The sequence below is a fragment of the Notolepis coatsorum genome, assembly GCF_963971535.1.
Source record: "Notolepis coatsorum genome assembly, chromosome: 1".
NCBI classification, from domain to species: domain Eukaryota; kingdom Metazoa; phylum Chordata; class Actinopteri; order Aulopiformes; family Paralepididae; genus Notolepis; species Notolepis coatsorum.
This window is the reverse complement of record NC_140165.1, coordinates 158,233,963-158,255,512: the sequence shown is the minus strand read 5'-3', so window position 1 is coordinate 158,255,512 and position 21,550 is coordinate 158,233,963. Positions and strand designations below refer to the sequence as shown.

Sequence of the window (21,550 nt, the reverse complement as noted above, 5' to 3'; positions counted from 1 at the left end):
CAGTTATCAACAAGAACACTAGTGTTTTATAGACAGTATCAACAAGAGCACTAGTGTTTTATAAAGACAGTTATCAACAAGAGCACTAGTGTTTTATAAAGACAGTATCAACAAGAGCACTAATATTTTATAAAGACAGTATCAACAAGAGCACTAGTGTTTTATAAAGACAGTATCAACAAGAGCACTAGTGTTTTATAAAGACAGTATCAACAAGAGCACTAGTGTTTTATAAAGACAGTATCAACAAGAGCACTAGTGTTTTATAAAGACAGTATCAACAAGATCACTAGTTTTATAAAGACAGTATCAACAAGATCACTAGTTTTATAAAGACAGTATCAACAAGAGAGCTAGTGTTTTATAAAGACAGTTATCAACAAAAGCACTAGTGTTTTATAAAGACAGTGTCAACAAGAGAGCTAGTGTTTTATACAGTTATCAACAAGAACACTAGTGTTTTATAGACAGTATCAACAAGAGCACTAGTGTTTTATAAAGACAGTTATCAACAAGAGCACTAGTGTTTTATAAAGACAGTATCAACAAGAGCACTAATATTTTATAAAGACAGTATCAACAAGAGCACTAGTGTTTTATAAAGACAGTATCAACAAGAGCACTGTTTTATAAAGACAGTATCAACAAGAGCACTAGTGTTTTATAAAGACAGTATCAACAAGAGCACTAGTGTTTTATAAAGACAGTATCAACAAGATCCCTAGTTTTATAAAGACAGTATCAACAAGAACACTAGTGTTTTATAAAGACAGTATCAACAAGAACACTAGTGTTTTATAAAGACAGTTATCAACAAGAACACTAGTGTTTTATAAAGACAGTATCAACACGAACTCTAGTGTTTTATAAAGACAGTATCAACACGAACTCTAGTGTTTTATAAAGACAGTGTCAACAAGAACAATAGTGTTTTATAAAGACAGTATCAACAAGAACACTAGTGTTTTATAAAGACAGTATCAACAAGAGCACTAGTGTTTTATAAAGACAGTTATCAACAAGAACACTAGTGTTTTATAAAGACAGTATCAACACTAACTCTAGTGTTTTATAAAGACAGTATCAACACGAACTCTAGTGTTTTATAAAGACAGTGTCAACAAGAACAATAGTGTTTTATAAAGACAGTATCAACAAGAACACTAGTGTTTTATAAAGACAGTGTCAACAAGAGAGCTAGTGTTTTATAAATACAGTTATCAACAAGAACACTAGTGTTTTATAGACAGTATCAACAAGAGCACTAGTGTTTTATAAAGACAGTTATCAACAAGAGCACTAGTGTTTTATAAAGACAGTATCAACAAGAGCACTAATATTTGATAAAGACAGTATCAACAAGAGCACTAGTGTTTTATAAAGACAGTATCAACAAGAGCACTAGTGTTTTATAAAGACAGTATCAACAAGAGCACTAGTGTTTTATAAAGACAGTATCAACAAGAGCACTAGTGTTTTATAAAGACAGTATCAACAAGATCACTAGTTTTATAAAGACAGTATCAACAAGATCACTAGTTTTATAAAGACAGTATCAACAAGAGAGCTAGTGTTTTATAAAGACAGTTATCAACAAAAGCACTAGTGTTTTATAAAGACAGTATCAACAAGAGCACTAATATTTTATAAAGACAGTATCAACAAGAGCACTAGTGTTTTATAAAGACAGTATCAACAAGAGCACTGTTTTATAAAGACAGTATCAACAAGAGCACTAGTGTTTTATAAAGACAGTATCAACAAGAGCACTAGTGTTTTATAAAGACAGTATCAACAAGATCCCTAGTTTTATAAAGACAGTATCAACAAGAACACTAGTGTTTTATAAAGACAGTATCAACAAGAACACTAGTGTTTTATAAAGACAGTTATCAACAAGAACACTAGTGTTTTATAAAGACAGTATCAACACGAACTCTAGTGTTTTATAAAGACAGTGTCAACAAGAACAATAGTGTTTTATAAAGACAGTATCAACAAGATCACTAGTTTTATAAAGACAGTATCAACAAGATCACTAGTTTTATAAAGACAGTATCAACAAGAGAGCTAGTGTTTTATAAAGACAGTTATCAACAAAAGCACTAGTGTTTTATAAAGACAGTGTCAACAAGAGAGCTAGTGTTTTATAAATACAGTTATCAACAAGAACACTAGTGTTTTATAGACAGTATCAACAAGAGCACTAGTGTTTTATAAAGACAGTATCAACAAGAGCACTAGTGTTTTATAAAGACAGTTATCAACAAGAACACTAGTGTTTTATAAAGACAGTATCAACACTAACTCTAGTGTTTTATAAAGACAGTATCAACACGAACTCTAGTGTTTTATAAAGACAGTGTCAACAAGAACAATAGTGTTTTATAAAGACAGTATCAACAAGAACACTAGTGTTTTATAAAGACAGTGTCAACAAGAGAGCTAGTGTTTTATAAATACAGTTATCAACAAGAACACTAGTGTTTTATAGACAGTATCAACAAGAGCACTAGTGTTTTATAAAGACAGTTATCAACAAGAGCACTAGTGTTTTATAAAGACAGTATCAACAAGAGCACTAATATTTGATAAAGACAGTATCAACAAGAGCACTAGTGTTTTATAAAGACAGTATCAACAAGAGCACTAGTGTTTTATAAAGACAGTATCAACAAGAGCACTAGTGTTTTATAAAGACAGTATCAACAAGAGCACTAGTGTTTTATAAAGACAGTATCAACAAGATCACTAGTTTTATAAAGACAGTATCAACAAGATCACTAGTTTTATAAAGACAGTATCAACAAGAGAGCTAGTGTTTTATAAAGACAGTTATCAACAAAAGCACTAGTGTTTTATAAAGACAGTATCAACAAGAGCACTAATATTTTATAAAGACAGTATCAACAAGAGCACTAGTGTTTTATAAAGACAGTATCAACAAGAGCACTGTTTTATAAAGACAGTATCAACAAGAGCACTAGTGTTTTATAAAGACAGTATCAACAAGAGCACTAGTGTTTTATAAAGACAGTATCAACAAGATCCCTAGTTTTATAAAGACAGTATCAACAAGAACACTAGTGTTTTATAAAGACAGTATCAACAAGAACACTAGTGTTTTATAAAGACAGTTATCAACAAGAACACTAGTGTTTTATAAAGACAGTATCAACACGAACTCTAGTGTTTTATAAAGACAGTGTCAACAAGAACAATAGTGTTTTATAAAGACAGTATCAACAAGATCACTAGTTTTATAAAGACAGTATCAACAAGATCACTAGTTTTATAAAGACAGTATCAACAAGAGAGCTAGTGTTTTATAAAGACAGTTATCAACAAAAGCACTAGTGTTTTATAAAGACAGTGTCAACAAGAGAGCTAGTGTTTTATAAATACAGTTATCAACAAGAACACTAGTGTTTTATAGACAGTATCAACAAGAGCACTAGTGTTTTATAAAGACAGTTATCAACAAGAGCACTAGTGTTTTATAAAGACAGTATCAACAAGAGCACTAATATTTGATAAAGACAGTATCAACAAGAGCACTAGTGTTTTATAAAGACAGTATCAACAAGAGCACTAGTGTTTTATAAAGACAGTATCAACAAGAGCACTAGTGTTTTATAAAGACAGTATCAACAAGAGCACTAGTGTTTTATAAAGACAGTATCAACAAGATCACTAGTTTTATAAAGACAGTATCAACAAGATCACTAGTTTTATAAAGACAGTATCAACAAGAGAGCTAGTGTTTTATAAAGACAGTTATCAACAAAAGCACTAGTGTTTTATAAAGACAGTGTCAACAAGAGAGCTAGTGTTTTATAAATACAGTTATCAACAAGAACACTAGTGTTTTATAGACAGTATCAACAAGAGCACTAGTGTTTTATAAAGACAGTTTATCAACAAGAGCACTAGTGTTTTATAAAGACAGTATCAACAAGAGCACTAATATTTTATAAAGACAGTATCAACAAGATCCCTAGTTTTATAAAGACAGTATCAACAAGAACACTAGTGTTTTATAAAGACAGTATCAACAAGAACACTAGTGTTTTATAAAGACAGTTATCAACAAGAACACTAGTGTTTTATAAAGACAGTATCAACATGAACTCTAGTGTTTTATAAAGACAGTATCAACACGAACTCTAGTGTTTTATAAAGACAGTGTCAACAAGAACAATGGTGTTTTATAAAGACAGTATCAACAAGATCACTAGTTTTATAAAGACAGTATCAACAAGATCACTAGTTTTATAAAGACAGTATCAACAAGAGAGCTAGTGTTTTATAAAGACAGTTATCAACAAAAGCACTAGTGTTTTATAAAGACAGTGTCAACAAGAGAGCTAGTGTTTTATAAATACAGTTATCAACAAGAACACTAGTGTTTTATAGACAGTATCAACAAGAGCACTAGTGTTGTCCTATATGCTCTGTAAATAATAATGTACAGATACCGAGATGGCACACCATGTACCTGTTTATTGCACTGTTTTATTGGATTCTATTAATATGTTGTACCACTGTATTTTATTGGATTCTATTATATGTTGTACCACTGTATTGCACATCGTCGCGGGCAAGACCAGCCGCATTTCATTGTATACCTGTATGCCGTGACAATTAAAACTCTTGAATCTTGAATCTTGAAATCTTGTTTTATAAAGACAGTTATCAACAAGAGCACTAGTGTTTTATAAAGACAGTATCAACAAGAGCACTAATATTTGATAAAGACAGTATCAACAAGAGCACTAGTGTTTTATAAAGACAGTATCAACAAGAGCACTAGTGTTTTATAAAGACAGTATCAACAAGAGCACTAGTGTTTTATAAAGACAGTATCAACAAGAGCACTAGTGTTTTATAAAGACAGTATCAACAAGATCACTAGTTTTATAAAGACAGTATCAACAAGATCACTAGTTTTATAAAGACAGTATCAACAAGAGAGCTAGTGTTTTATAAAGACAGTGTCAACAAGAGAGCTAGTGTTTTATAAATACAGTTATCAACAAGAACACTAGTGTTTTATAGACAGTATCAACAAGAGCACTAGTGTTTTATAAAGACAGTTTATCAACAAGAGCACTAGTGTTTTATAAAGACAGTATCAACAAGAGCACTAATATTTTATAAAGACAGTATCAACAAGAGCACTAGTGTTTTATAAAGACAGTATCAACAAGAGCACTAGTGTTTTATAAAGACAGTATCAACAAGAGCACTAGTGTTTTATAAAGACAGTATCAACAAGAGCACTAGTGTTTTATAAAGACAGTATCAACAAGAGCACTAATATTTGATAAAGACAGTATCAACAAGAGCACTAGTGTTTTATAAAGACAGTATCAACAAGAGCACTAGTGTTTTATAAAGACAGTATCAACAAGAGCACTAGTGTTTTATAAAGACAGTATCAACAAGATCACTAGTTTTATAAAGACAGTATCAACAAGATCACTAGTTTTATAAAGACAGTATCAACAAGAGAGCTAGTGTTTTATAAAGACAGTTATCAACAAAAGCACTAGTGTTTTATAAAGACAGTATCAACAAGAGCACTAATATTTTATAAAGACAGTATCAACAAGAGCACTAGTGTTTTATAAAGACAGTATCAACAAGAGCACTGTTTTATAAAGACAGTATCAACAAGAGCACTAGTGTTTTATAAAGACAGTATCAACAAGAGCACTAGTGTTTTATAAAGACAGTATCAACAAGATCCCTAGTTTTATAAAGACAGTATCAACAAGAACACTAGTGTTTTATAAAGACAGTATCAACAAGAACACTAGTGTTTTATAAAGACAGTTATCAACAAGAACACTAGTGTTTTATAAAGACAGTATCAACACGAACTCTAGTGTTTTATAAAGACAGTATCAACACGAACTCTAGTGTTTTATAAAGACAGTGTCAACAAGAACAATAGTGTTTTATAAAGACAGTATCAACAAGATCACTAGTTTTATAAAGACAGTATCAACAAGATCACTAGTTTTATAAAGACAGTATCAACAAGAGAGCTAGTGTTTTATAAAGACAGTTATCAACAAAAGCACTAGTGTTTTATAAAGACAGTGTCAACAAGAGAGCTAGTGTTTTATAAATACAGTTATCAACAAGAACACTAGTGTTTTATAGACAGTATCAACAAGAGCACTAGTGTTTTATAAAGACAGTTATCAACAAGAGCACTAGTGTTTTATAAAGACAGTATCAACAAGAGCACTAATATTTGATAAAGACAGTATCAACAAGAGCACTAGTGTTTTATAAAGACAGTATCAACAAGAGCACTAGTGTTTTATAAAGACAGTATCAACAAGAGCACTAGTGTTTTATAAAGACAGTATCAACAAGAGCACTAGTGTTTTATAAAGACAGTATCAACAAGATCACTAGTTTTATAAAGACAGTATCAACAAGATCACTAGTTTTATAAAGACAGTATCAACAAGAGAGCTAGTGTTTTATAAAGACAGTTATCAACAAAAGCACTAGTGTTTTATAAAGACAGTGTCAACAAGAGAGCTAGTGTTTTATAAATACAGTTATCAACAAGAACACTAGTGTTTTATAGACAGTATCAACAAGAGCACTAGTGTTTTATAAAGACAGTTTATCAACAAGAGCACTAGTGTTTTATAAAGACAGTATCAACAAGAGCACTAATATTTTATAAAGACAGTATCAACAAGAGCACTAGTGTTTTATAAAGACAGTATCAACAAGAGCACTAGTGTTTTATAAAGACAGTATCAACAAGAGCACTAGTGTTTTATAAAGACAGTATCAACAAGAGCACTAGTGTTTTATAAAGACAGTATCAACAAGATCACTAGTTTTATAAAGACAGTATCAACAAGATCACTAGTTTTATAAAGACAGTATCAACAAGAAAGCTAGTGTTTTATAAAGACAGTTATCAACAAAAGCACTAGTGTTTTATAAAGACATTGTCAACAAGAGAGCTAGTGTTTTATAAATACAGTTATCAACAAGAACACTAGTGTTTTATAGACAGTATCAACAAGAGCACTAGTGTTTTATAAAGACAGTTATCAACAAGAGCACCAGTGTTTTATAAAGACAGTATCAACAAGAGCACTAATATTTTATAAAGACAGTATCAACAAGAGCACTAGTGTTTTATAAAGACAGTATCAACAAGAGCACTAGTGTTTTATAAAGACAGTATCAACAAGAGCACTAGTGTTTTATAAAGACAGTTATCAACAAGAACACTAGTGTTTTATAAAGACAGTTATCAACAAGAACACTAGTGTTTTATAAAGACAGTATCTACAAGATAACTAGTGTTTTATAAAGAGAGTATCAACAAGAAAGCTAGTGTTTTATAAAGACAGTATCAACAAGAGAGCTAGTGTTTTATAAAGACAGTTATCAACAAAAGCACTAGTGTTGTATAAAGACAGTGTCAACAAGAGAGCTAGTGTTTTATAAATAGTTATCAACAAGAACACTAGTGTTTTATAGACAGTATCAACAGGAGCACTAGTGTTTTATAAAGACAGTTATCAACAAGAGCACTAGTGTTTTATAAAGACAGTATCAACAAGAGCACTAATATTTGATAAAGACAGTATCAACAAGAGCACTAGTGTTTTATAAAGACAGTATCAACAAGAGCACTAGTGTTTTATAAAGACAGTATCAACAAGAGCACTAGTGTTTTATAAAGACAGTATCAACAAGAGCACTAGTGTTTTATAAAGAGAGTATCAACAAGATCACTAGTTTTATAAAGACAGTATCAACAAGATCACTAGTTTTATAAAGACAGTATCAACAAGAGAGCTAGTGTTTTATAAAGACAGTTATCAACAAAAGCACTAGTGTTTTATAAAGACAGTGTCAACAAGAGAGCTAGTGTTTTATAAATACAGTTATCACCAAGAACACTAGTGTTTTATAGACAGTATCAACAAGAGCACTAGTGTTTTATAAAGACAGTTATCAACAAGAGCACTAGTGTTTTATAAAGACAGTATCAACAAGAGCACTAATATTTTATAAAGACAGTATCAACAAGAGCACTAGTGTTTTATAAAGACAGTATCAACAAGAGCACTAGTGTTTTATAAAGACAGTATCAACAAGAGCACTGTTTTATAAAGACAGTATCAACAAGAGCACTAGTGTTTTATAAAGACAGTATCAACAAGAGCACTAGTGTTTTATAAAGACAGTATCAACAAGATCCCTAGTTTTATAAAGACAGTATCAACAAGAACACTAGTGTTTTATAAAGACAGTTATCAACAAGAACACTAGTGTTTTATAAAGACAGTATCAACACGAACTCTAGTGTTTTATAAAGACAGTATCAACACGAACTCTAGTGTTTTATAAAGACAGTGTCAACAAGAACAATAGTGTTTTATAAAGACAGTATCAACAAGAACACTAGTGTTTTATAAAGACAGTATCAACAAGAGCACTAGTGTTTTATAAAGACAGTTATCAACAAGAACACTAGTGTTTTATAAAGACAGTATCAACACGAACTCTAGTGTTTTATAAAGACAGTATCAACACGAACTCTAGTGTTTTATAAAGACAGTGTCAACAAGAACAATAGTGTTTTATAAAGACAGTATCAACAAGAACACTAGTGTTTTATAAAGACAGTGTCAACAAGAGAGCTAGTGTTTTATAAATACAGTTATCAACAAGAACACTAGTGTTTTATAGACAGTATCAACAAGAGCACTAGTGTTTTATAAAGACAGTTATCAACAAGAGCACTAGTGTTTTATAAAGACAGTATCAACAAGAGCACTAATATTTTATAAAGACAGTATCAACAAGAGCACTAGTGTTTTATAAAGACAGTATCAACAAGAGCACTAGTGTTTTATAAAGACAGTATCAACAAGAGCACTAGTGTTTTATAAAGACAGTATCAACAAGATCACTAGTTTTATAAAGACAGTATCAACAAGATCACTAGTTTTATAAAGACAGTATCAACAAGAGAGCTAGTGTTTTATAAAGACAGTGTCAACAAGAGAGCTAGTGTTTTATAAATACAGTTATCAACAAGAACACTAGTGTTTTATAGACAGTATCAACAAGAGCACTAGTGTTTTATAAAGACAGTTTATCAACAAGAGCACTAGTGTTTTATAAAGACAGTATCAACAAGAGCACTAATATTTTATAAAGACAGTATCAACAAGAGCACTAGTGTTTTATAAAGACAGTATCAACAAGAGCACTAGTGTTTTATAAAGACAGTATCAACAAGATCCCTAGTTTTATAAAGACAGTATCAACAAGAACACTAGTGTTTTATAAAGACAGTATCAACAAGAGCACTAGTGTTTTATAAAGACAGTATCAACAAGAGCACTAGTGTTTTATAAAGACAGTATCAACAAGAGCACTAGTGTTTTATAAAGAGAGTATCAACAAGATCACTAGTTTTATAAAGACAGTATCAACAAGATCACTAGTTTTATAAAGACAGTATCAACAAGAGAGCTAGTGTTTTATAAAGACAGTTATCAACAAAAGCACTAGTGTTTTATAAAGACAGTGTCAACAAGAGAGCTAGTGTTTTATAAATACAGTATCAACAAGATCACTAGTTTTATAAAGACAGTATCAACAAGATCACTAGTTCTATAAAGACAGTATCAACAAGAGAGCTAGTGTTTTATAAAGACAGTTATCAACAAAAGCACTAGTGTTTTATAAAGACAGTGTCAACAAGAGAGCTAGTGTTTTATACAGTTATCAACAAGAACACTAGTGTTTTATAGACAGTATCAACAAGAGCACTAGTGTTTTATAAAGACAGTTATCAACAAGAGCACTAGTGTTTTATAAAGACAGTATCAACAAGAGCACTAATATTTTATAAAGACAGTATCAACAAGAGCACTAGTGTTTTATAAAGACAGTATCAACAAGAGCACTGTTTTATAAAGACAGTATCAACAAGAGCACTAGTGTTTTATAAAGACAGTATCAACAAGAGCACTAGTGTTTTATAAAGACAGTATCAACAAGATCCCTAGTTTTATAAAGACAGTATCAAGAGCACCTTGTTTTATAAAGACAGTTATCAACAAGAACATTAGTGTTTTATAAAGACAGTATCAACAAGAACACTAGTGTTTTATAAAGACAGTTATCAACAAGAGCACTAGTGTTTTATAAAGACAGTATCAACAAGAACACTAGTGTTTTATAAAGAGTTATCAACAAGAGCACTAGTGTTTTATAAAGACAGTATCAACAAGAAAGCTAGTGTTTTATAAAGACAGTGTCAACAAGAGCACTAGTGTTTTATAAAGACAGTAGGCTTGGGCGGTATCATTTTTTTCATACCGTCATACCTTGCTGACATAATACCCCGGTATGGGTATTATGACGGTATGACTTTCATATTCATCGGCGGGCGGACGGAGCTAACAATATACTCGTTATCACCATACATAACGCTTATATTGAAACACGTTGACATTAGGGCCGTTCCTTCAACCTCGAACCTACATTTCTTAGCAACCCGTGTTACCAAGTAAACAAATCACAGAACGATAGCCAGCGCCAGCCAGGTACCGACGTTATCTCCCGGAACGATTAGCCAGTTAGTTAGCCAGCACCAGCCAGGTACCGATGTTAGCTCCCGGAACGATTAGCCAGTTAGTTAGCCAGCACCAGCCAGGTACCGACGTTAGCTCCCGGAACGATTAGCCAGTTAGTTAGCCAGCGCCAGCCAAGTACCGACGTTAGCTCCCGGAACGATTAGCCAGTTAGTTAGCCAGCGCCAGCCAGGTACCGACGTTAGCTCCCGGAACGATTAGCCAGTTAGTTAGCCAGCGCCAGCCAGGTACCGACGTTAGCTCCCGGAACGATTAGCCAGTTAGTTAGCCAGCGCCAGCCAGGTACCGACGTTAGCTCCCGGAACGATTAGCCAGTTAGTTGGCCAGTGCCAGCCAGGTACCGACGTTAGCTCCCGGAACAATTAGCCAGTTAGTTAGCCAGCACCAGCCAGGTACCGACGTTAGCTCCCGGAACGATTAGCCAGTTAGTTAGCCAGCACCAGCCAGGTACCGACGTTAGCTCCCGGAACGATTAGCCAGTTAGTTAGCCAGCACCAGCCAGGTACCGACGTTAGCTCCCGGAAAGATTAGCCAGTTAGTTAGCCAGCACCAGCCAGGTACCGACGTTAGCTCCCGGAACGATTAGCCAGTTAGTTAGCCAGCACCAGCCAGGTACTGACGTTAGCTCCCGGAACGATTAGCCAGTTAGTTAGCCAGCACCAGCCAGGTACCGACGTTAGCTCCCGGAACGATTAGCCAGTTAGTTAGCCAGCACCAGCCAGGTACCGACATTAGCTCCCGGAACGATAGCCAGTTAGCCAGCACCAGCCAGGTACCAACGTTAGCTCCCGGAACGATAGCCACGTAACGTAACGATAAGCACTAGTGTTGTGAAGGGCCAGATTAAACCGAATATATATATTTATTATATATATATATTTAATTGTATTTGTATATTCTCTAATATTCCTTGATATCCCTTGTATATTCCTTGTACAATATGCATTGAATATCCATTCTAGCCTACTGAACATCCCATAATAGTCTCCATTCTACTATTGGTCGAGACCTTGGTGCCAGGCTGCCATACCCCCCAGACCCAGTTCAAACGTACCGCTCAACATGTACGAACAAGTCCTAGTTCCGCGTAGGAATCTGGCTACCGCACCACTAATGGGACTATTTGTTCATAGTGCGTATATATACTGCGCTACTAAAGTAGGACTTCCTTTTCAGTCCAGTTTCTTACCCTCCAATAGAGTCACAGACGTAAAGCCTCCCCGCGACGCCACGTGTGGGAGTAAGGCCAAGTTCGGCCTACCATCGGTATTGAGACATCGTGTATATTAATATTTGAATAGTCATATTTGGCACTATATCGTCGAGTTGGACGTAGTCTATTAAGCTAATAATAGTCTGTTAATATATAGTGCTTCGTGCGGTGAGAATACTACCGTAGTCAGCACCCCATCGTTTCGGGCAGAAAACTGGCTGCTTATCCAGGATGATTGACCCCATGTGAGATTGCACCCGAGGAGCCCCAGAGCCGACGAGCGAGTGGACCTGTATACCGGATTATTCTACCGACGACAGCCCGCCTTCCCAGGCACGGATTATGCTTTGTATACGTTGATTATTCCATGGATAAAGACCCCCGACACTGCCGTGTGTTGGAACCCCCCCCCCTGGAGAGGACACAAGGTGAGGAGACGCTCTGCAAGACGAGGTCGCTTCACGTCTCTCCTCCGTGGACCGGAGGACGCCGGCCCACAAAGAGTCCATCTGCTTTCATCTGCGGTCCAAGGATCGCCGGCGCATTGAACGGCACTACAGTGGGTTCACCTGGGATACCCTTGGCCGGATGAGGCAGCCGGACTCTACCCCCCCCCCCTTCCTACTCCTGTCGGCTTACAAGCGACCGGATTAACCCCCCCTAGTGTATCCAGTCTATAATCATTAAAGTATCATTGCTGTTATTCCTTAACTATTCCAGGTCGTATATGTACCACCTGCGCCTTCAGAGATTGGACATTCTCTATTGATATACCGACGAATACTCTTGCCATAAAAGTGCATACTAATTCCCATTCATAAATGTGATTGATTTGATTAAGTGCTTGCTCTACACACCATCGCTGTGTAGAAATAAAGACCTATTTCTAATTCGTACATTTGTGTTGGATCCGTTTCATCTACGTGACAGTGTTCATCATAATATATTTATGCCGAGTACTGGGTGGCCGAATATTAAGTACAAAGGTAGTGGTAGTAAGTATCATATCTAGTAATACAGTCAGGGAATTGTACCCCTCAGTTACAACTAGTGTTTTATAAAGACTTATCAACAAGAACACTAGTGTTTTATAAAGACAGTTATCAACAAGAACACTAGTGTTTTATAAAGACAGTATCAACAAGAGAGCTAGTGTTATATAAAGATGTTTTAACCTACTTGATGTCTATAATGTCTTAACATACTTGATGTCTATAATGTCTTAACACATTCGGGGCCAACCACGTATATATACGTGTTTCGGATCCAACGCTTGAGGGCTTTGTTGTTTTGGCTTTTATTCCATTGTAATATCCTACTCAATGTCACCGAGCGGCACTGCAGATTTACCCTACTCTTGGAATTCGGAAAAGTGCATTACCGGCCAGATCCTCGTAGGGGCGCTGTCTCGATAATGCAGTGTTGCCTGTTACAGACCGGTGTTTTTTAAAATTTTTATCATGAATGGACTTTTCTGTTAGCCTAAAGGTATGCATGTAGCCGATCGGCTGGAATAGTTTTTGGGACGCTGAATTCAGTATGCAGTAAAGGAATATAGCATCAGCTAATGGACATATGGATCTACCAGATGGCGATCGATAACTGGGAAATCCTTTTTGCAGTCCAACCGGCCACAGGTAAGAGCGATTTGACGTAAATTTCAGCCTGGTCGGGCCTTGCTTTGATAGGCATCCACCCGGTCAGCGAATGAGGCTAATGCCGTTATAGGTAATCAATCATCAGAAACGACGTCCCCCGCCCCTCCCCCCCTTTCATGCATTCATGGTGGACCATGATACCGATAATATGCACTTTGAATTTTAGCTCTAGCTTGTCTATAGCCGAAACGCCATTCGATTTAACGTTATTAGCTTAGCGCCTTGTAACTCGCCTTCCAGGAAATACCCCAGAACATTCTGCTATAACGTTCATATTCACGAGGCTATAAAATGGGAACGTATTGATGAAAAAAAATTTATTTAAGGAATTTTTTTTCTTTTCTTTTTAATCCACTTTTTCTCCCATTTTTCTATATTTTTCTCCCATCCCAATTTCGTATCATCCAATTCAACCCTCCCCTGTCACGGACGCTGTTTCTTGCCTCCCACAAGCCGGCTGCAATGTGGACTAAGTCATACATAGCACAAGTCCCCTCCGGTACTTGAGGTAACAGCAGTCGCATCTTTTCACCTGCGCAGCTCGATCTCTCAGTGGCGAGGAGTAACGCGTGGGAGGCTCACGCTGCCCCCGACACTTCCTGATTCTACTGCGCAGGCGCACCAACCGACCTGTAGGAGTCGCTGTCCACAACGCCCGATCCCCACCCATCAGTTTCCCACCCCCTAATACGGCCAATGTGTATTAGTACGGACGACCAGCTAAACTGAAAGCAAATGTGGAGCGCTGGGCTCGAACTGACGAGCCCAGCGTCTCCAGCATTTCGTGGCGAGTGCCTTGCCCACTACACCACGTAGCCGCCCTTTATTTAAGGCATATTGAAGGGACGGTTTATAGTGTCAATTGACAATGACAATGGACAGATAGCAATAATATAAAGTATAGATTTAGCTCTACAAACAGCCTCACGCACAATGAAAGGTTGTTATGATAAGCTGGCCGTATAAAGTGCGATTAGACGGATCCCAATGGCCCCGAATGTGTTAACAGACTGGACCAGAACCTACTTGATGGCCTGTGCTCCTGGTCTCTGGGTCAACGTGGACTTCAAATCCTCAACCGTTATCTTGATGAGCTCGTTCTTGTCCTTCTGGTCTTTGATGGACATTGACAGCTTCTCCATATGGAAGTCCACCTTCATGTCCTCAAACTGAAACACACAGAAACACCAGAAGAAGAGATGGTTAAACACACAGAAACACCACAGAGGAAGAGGAGACGATAAAACACACTGACGCATCAGATGAGCAGAGGTCTAAACAAACAAACACAACAGAGGAAGAGGAGAGGTTTAAACACAGAAACACCAGAGGAAGGCGGCTGGGTGGCGCAGCGGACATTGTGCTTGTCACCAACGCAAGAGACTCAGGCTGTCGGCTTGGGCCGACCGTCATACTAACTCAATTGGCAGAGTTAGCGGGTGGAAGTCGATGGGTGGTAATCTGGACGTTGTGGACAGCGACTCCTACAGGTCGGCTGGCGGACGCCTGCACAGCAGAGACAGGAAAATAGCGGGGGTGGTGTGAGCCTCCCATACGTTACACCTCGCCAAATGAGAGTCCGCGCTGGCAGGTGAAAAGATGCGACAGGCTGCCTCCACATGTATCAGAGGGGACATGTGATGCAAGGCTTCTATCCTCCCTACAACCGACCAGTGGGGGGCATATGCGAGCAACGTTCAAGACAGGGGAGGGGAGAATTGGCACGGCTAAATTGGGATGAGAGAAAAATAGAAAAATAGGAGAAAAAGTGGATAAAAAAAAAGAAACACCAGAGGAAGAGGTTAAACACAGAAACACCACAAAGGAAAAAAGTTTTCACATGGCACAGTGTTCCTCAAAGTGAAGGTTTGATGATTTTGGACGTACAGTATACTAGGGCTGTCACATTAACAAAAAATGTAATTCGAAATTCTTTGCAGAATTGTAGACAAGTTCGAATTTGAATTTCAGTGTAAAAAAAATTAAAATAAAAACCTAAAAAAAGTAAGCTATTTTCAAAGTTTTGGCAACTTTTTTTTACCATGGTATGTTTGGTATCATTATTTTCAGCACAGTGAACATTTTCTTTTTTAAATATTATAATTATTATTATAATATATATATTTTTTTTCAAGTTCGAATTTCTCCCTTCAAGTTCGAATCTCGTGTTTTTATGTAAATTCGAAATTAAATTCGAAAATAATGTGACAGCCCTAGTATATACATGTTCTGTTTGTGTTAATCCCGACAGTCGACTCTGTGTGTGTGTGTGTGTGTGTGTGTGTGTGTGTGTGTGTCTCTTAAATGGTTGCCATGTATACAGGGTAGGGCTGGGCGATATGGCCAAAAACGTTATCGCGATAAAATTATATTCATATAACTCGATATCGATAATTATCGTCGATATAATGTCTGTCAAGTTTAATTAACTTCTTATGCCCGGCGCCGATGGACGGGCTATTAACACTTTCCGTGCCACTCACGAGATATCTCGTGTTTTTCTATAGGTGGTTGAAAGCCACTCACGAGATTTCTCTGAATCTTTTTTTTTTTTTTTTTTTAGCGATCTGAAATCATATTGCATCACCCGAGCCTACCCGAGTATAGCCGAGCGGCGCCGGCGATGATTGTGGAAAAAAGCGCCCCCTGTCGTCTCCCAGATGACATAAGTGATTTTGGAATGGACTCAATGAAAATGAATGGGGAAAAAAATCCGGTACTCCACATTTTCCAGTCCACTGATCCAGCCGGGGTTACCACAGTTCATTCTGGAACCTCAGATCCCCGCGGATCATGGAGTTCTACTGTATCGCGTTGGATCCATACACGTATCGATTTTTTCAAAGGGTGATCAGGAATTGGAATATACCAGTTGGATACCATCTGATGTCAGGTAAGGACTCTATGTTATCAGTGTTAGGATAATCAGAGTAAGTTTGATGAAGTTATAAGCTGTTTTGTGAAATGTCTTCTTTCGGTTTCACTGTAAAAGTCAGAGAGGAAATCAACGGGGCGATTATCCGTGCGCGGCTCGAATGTGCTTGCGTGCACGTATAATATTGATCATCTAGCATTTATTTGAAAACGATTCATAAAAAGGCAGACGAATATCAACGTTGTGGAATATTCCAGTAAAAGGCGATTTTCATAGAATGCTCCAGAATGGGCTGTTTTTTATCTGAAAACGGGTGCTTTTCTAAATGCTCTGAAACGGAAATGCCGCTATAAAAAAACAATCTGCCTTGACAGCACTGACTGGAAAATATTCTTTGATAATGCGATGGGCAGATTAGACACATAGCCATAATTTAAAACATAGATTAGGCGATATTAACGTTAACATTGGCGCCGATGGTGGCATTCAGCCGGTAAAAAGGAAAACCCGGCGGGCGCTCAAAGTGTTAATAGACTTGTTTTGCTGCTGCGAATGTCTCGAGTTGATGTCGTCATCAGTCCGCGCACGTTAGCAGTTAGCAGTTAGCAGGAGCAAGCGGTGTATCCCATGACAATGTACTAAATATGACCCTAAAATACTCTGTTCCGCCCCAATACATTGCAACGACGTCCACCGTATACCCCACACTACTATAACCGTGGCCTCAGAATTCACGCCACACACCCACTCGGCACGTAAACTATAAAATAGCGCCGTGCAAGCTAATTATCCTAGCCAGCCTTGTTTACTACTCGAGTCCTACCCCTCTACGTCTCCTTCCGCTGTCGGCCATCTCCTTCACTGATTGGTTGTTAGTGCGTGTGCTCATATCCAAGCTTGGAAAATCGATATCGAAACTTTGCGACAACGTTTCATGTTTATTCCGAGGAAATAATTTATCGCGATAGTTATCGTTATTGTTTTATCGCCCAGCCCTAATACAGGGGCCTCTACATAAGTAGGCATGGCAGAATAGTAGATTTGATAGCGAAAGATATCTCTTCTATTTTTAGGTCCTCCATCACGCTGTTTAAGCATTCTACTGTGAAGCCAAGCATGTTCAACCTGTGCAATGATAATTCCATGTTCTCTAATATTACAGCTAACACCCCTGATGTATTTGTGGTAAATGAACACCTTAGGGAGGTGTCCATTCTTGAGGTTGGCTGTACTTTTGACTACAGCTTAGAAGAAGCCTTCCTAACCAAAATGCTGAAATACCAACAGCTACAGCAGACCATCTCAGAGCTAGGCTACAAATGTAAACTCCAAATTTTTTTCTTTGGCAGCCTAGGGCATGTGCACAAGTTGGTTGTGAGGGGCCTACAAATAGCCGGTCTCCCCAAAAGGAAGGCCAAGCAGTTAGCCAGGTACTGCTCAGTATCAGCAATTATAGGAAGCCGCTCAATTTGGAGGAGACGTTACCTTTTCCCATGATTCTGCCATCCATGCACCTTGTACCTGACTGTTCTTTCATAATTTTCTGACTGCACTCGCATTGTTTATGTCCTTTGTATGAGGCCTCCTTGTACTTCTGTTCATGTGGACATAAATAAACATTTCGTGTGTGTGTGTGTGTGTGCGTGTGCGTGTGTGTGTGTGTGTGAGCGATGTATAATCAAAGTGTCCAAGTTGACCAGTTTAATGTTGACAATAACGTTTCAATGGATTGAAAAACGGAGCTGGTAGGTGGGCCTTAGTGAGGTAGCCACTCACATCCTTTGGCAGGTTGTGATTGACTGCTGCCTCGCTGTATCCAATGGCAGTGTAGAGTTTGGTCTTCTCAGCTGGTGTCATCAGCCCGTCAAACCCTGAGGTTATAATATACACAGAGATACACAGAGATACATAGATTGATTATAGATCTGTACCGTACCCTACCTCCAGATTTAACATCTTTAGCCTACAGTAGCTCTCATCCTCTACTCCTTAGTTGATAATTGATTGATATTGATTATAGATCTGTATTCTACCTCCAGATTGAACCTCTTTAGCCTAGCTCTCATCCTCTCCTCCCTAGTTGATAATTGATTAATATTGATTATAGATCTGTACCCTACCTCCAGATTTAACGTCTTTAGCCTCGCACTCAGCCTCTCCTCCCAAGTTCCACATCCAGCTGAGCCATCCCTGGGACTCCTCTTCCTCCACCTTCATCCCTGGTCGGTAGATCCTCAGCCCCGCCTTGCTGGCCTTGAGAGAGACAAATGAGATACATTTTTTACTACGTTTTGAGAGGAAATTGAGAAAACAGTTTCTCATTGAACTGAATGAGAAGGTGTGTCCAAACTTTTGACTGGTACTGTATACATGTATATGGTTCTTACTGTGGAGGTCTACCACTGCTGAATAAATACAGTTTAAACATCAGTATATAGACACTAGGCCTGGGTGGTATCATGGTGTTAAGGTGTAGTGAACCACAGTATTTAGAAAAAGTATTGTTTTCAATATAGTTAAAAATACAGACGCTCCTTTTTCTATTCCAGTGTAAATATTATTTTCTTATCGTCAAGACCACAATCTAATGCGTTTCTCCTACTTACAAGTATGGTCCACCTGTCCATCTAGCCAACACCAGAGTATATCCCCAAGTCATAGAAGTCCATAGTTGTCAAATAAAAGGGTTATAACAAGTCACAGAGCCGTACTGTTGCTTTGTTCAGGAAGGTGTGTAATGCACAGTGCACATGTGTGGGTAACACACTGTTTTGTTTACATCTATAGAAAGTATTGAAAAACTGAACAGTGACATCTTGATTCAAATGTAGAAAATCTTTATTTTCACTAAAAGTCGCATTTGATTAAAAATGTCAGCATTTGGGGACAGATGTATCCCCAGACAAATTAAACCATTTCAACAACTTCGGGGTGAGTGTTTGAAAAATAAGTGGCCCAAATGTAATGTTTAGGCAATATAGAATGCTTCCGAGGAAGTAACATGAAGACATACTGTACTACTGTCATCCGAGGGAACTTCAGCTCACTAACTATTCATTTGCCTAACTGTGATATGTAGCTATGCCCCAACCGGGACGAAGAGGATAAGTAAAAGTAAGTAAGATATGTAGCTAGCGTTGCATTACAACAGTGATATGTAGCTAATGTTGCATATTCCAACTATGTAGCTAGCGTTGCATTACAACAGTGATATGTAGCTAATGTTGCATATTCCAACTATGATATGTAGCTAGCGTTGCATTACAACTGTGATATGTACAGGGTTCCCACAGACATTGCAAAATTAAATTCAATTACTTTCAAGTACTTTTCCAAGCACTATTTTTCATTTTAAAAGGGCATTTAAAAGGATACAATTCACTTAGCTAGCGTTGCATTACAACTGTAGTGTAGTGGATAGTTATACTATTTTTGATATTGATAGATAACTTAACTTATTACATATTAATATGATATTGTAAGGAAGGGGCAGGACCAGATAAGCTTTGCTTCTTTCTGTCCCTTCTCGAACAAAACCATTTGTCTTGAGCTATGTTGACAATTGCTTCCATGTCTAGGAAGATATATTTTATTTGTATTTTATTTAGTTTCTTATAAAAAAAATTATTTAGTTTTAGTTATTTTTTGTTATTTCAAGTTTGTGTGTTTATGGTTGTTCGAGATAAATAAAGATCAAATCAAATCAAATCAAAACTGTGATATATAGCTAGCGTTGCATTACAACTATGATATGTAGCTAGCGTTGCATATTCCAACTGGGGATCAGCAAGGTAATTTAATTTCAAACCTATATTTAAACTTAAAAAAAAGCATATACAATCACAACAATAAGACAACTAACTTAGATGAGGCAAAAAGCAAGGATAACAAATAAATTAAAACATGTACAACTTGATTGACAAAGGTTGGAGATCAATGTTTTAAACTATGCAACAGAAGGGAGAATCTCAAGCTTTAAGGACTGTTGAGTTCATTCCATGAGCTAAAGGCCTCATAGTGAAATGCAGAGAGCCACCAACCATGGGATGAGTGATGAGTGTCGTTTCACCAGTGATGAATCAGAGGGTGACCTTACCTCCATCTCAGCCTGCTGCCTGGCCAGGGTGATGTTAAAGACATCTAGAGTCCTCTCCGGCTCCTAGAAGAGACAGAGGAGACAATGCAGTTATCAGTGACTACCTGTCAACAGCAATAACTACCCGTCAACAGCAATAACTACCTGTCCACAGCAATAACTACCTGTCCACAGCAATAACTACCTGTCCACAGCAATAACTACCTGTCAACAGCAATAACTACCTGTCAACAGCAATAACTACCTGTCAACAGCAATAACTACCTGTCAACAGCAATAACTACCTGTCAACAGCAATAACTACCCGTCAACAGCAATAACTACCTGTCAACAGCAATAACTACCTGTCAACAGCAATAACTACCTGTGAACAGCAATAACTACTTGTCCACAGCAATAACTACTTGTCAACAGCAATAACTACCTGTCAACAGCAATAACTACCTGTCCACAGCAATAACTACCTGTCAACAGCAATAACTACCTGTCAACAGCAATAACTACCTGTCCACAGCAATAACTACTTGTCAACAGCAATAACTACCTGTCAACAGCAATAACTACCTGTCCACAGCAATAACTACCTGTCAACAGCAATAACTACCTGTCAACAGCAATAACTACCTGTCCACAGCAATAACTACCTGTCCACAGCAATAACTACCTGTCAACAGCAATGACTACCTGTCAACAGCAATGACTACCTGTCAACAGCAATGACTACCTGTCAACAGCAATGACTACCTGTCAACAGCAATGACTACCTGTCAACAGCAATGACTACCTGTCAACAGCAATAACTACCTGTCAACAGCAATGACTACCTGTCAACAGCAATAACTACCTGTCAACAGCAATAACTACCTGTCAACAGCAATGACTACCTGTCCACAGCAATAACTACATGTCAACAGCAATAACTACCTGTCAACAGCAATAACTACATGTCAACAGCAATAACTACCTGTCAACAGCAATAACTACCTGTCAACAGCAATGACTACCTGTCCACAGCAGTGACAAGTTTCCTGCAGGTTTACATTT

The 21,550-nt window shown here is 37.4% G+C and overlaps 1 protein-coding gene across 1 annotated transcript in view; it reads right to left on the bottom strand.

The window, feature by feature from the left end:
• vps13a (vacuolar protein sorting 13 homolog A) overlaps positions 1 to 21,550 on the bottom strand; it is a 381,735-nt gene that overhangs the window by 259,019 nt on the left and 101,166 nt on the right. Inside the window, 4 exon segments of the mRNA XM_084308048.1 lie at positions 14,562 to 14,704; positions 18,187 to 18,281; positions 18,531 to 18,663; positions 20,507 to 20,569. Of these exon segments, the coding sequence (XP_084164174.1) occupies positions 14,562 to 14,704; positions 18,187 to 18,281; positions 18,531 to 18,663; positions 20,507 to 20,569 (434 nt within the window).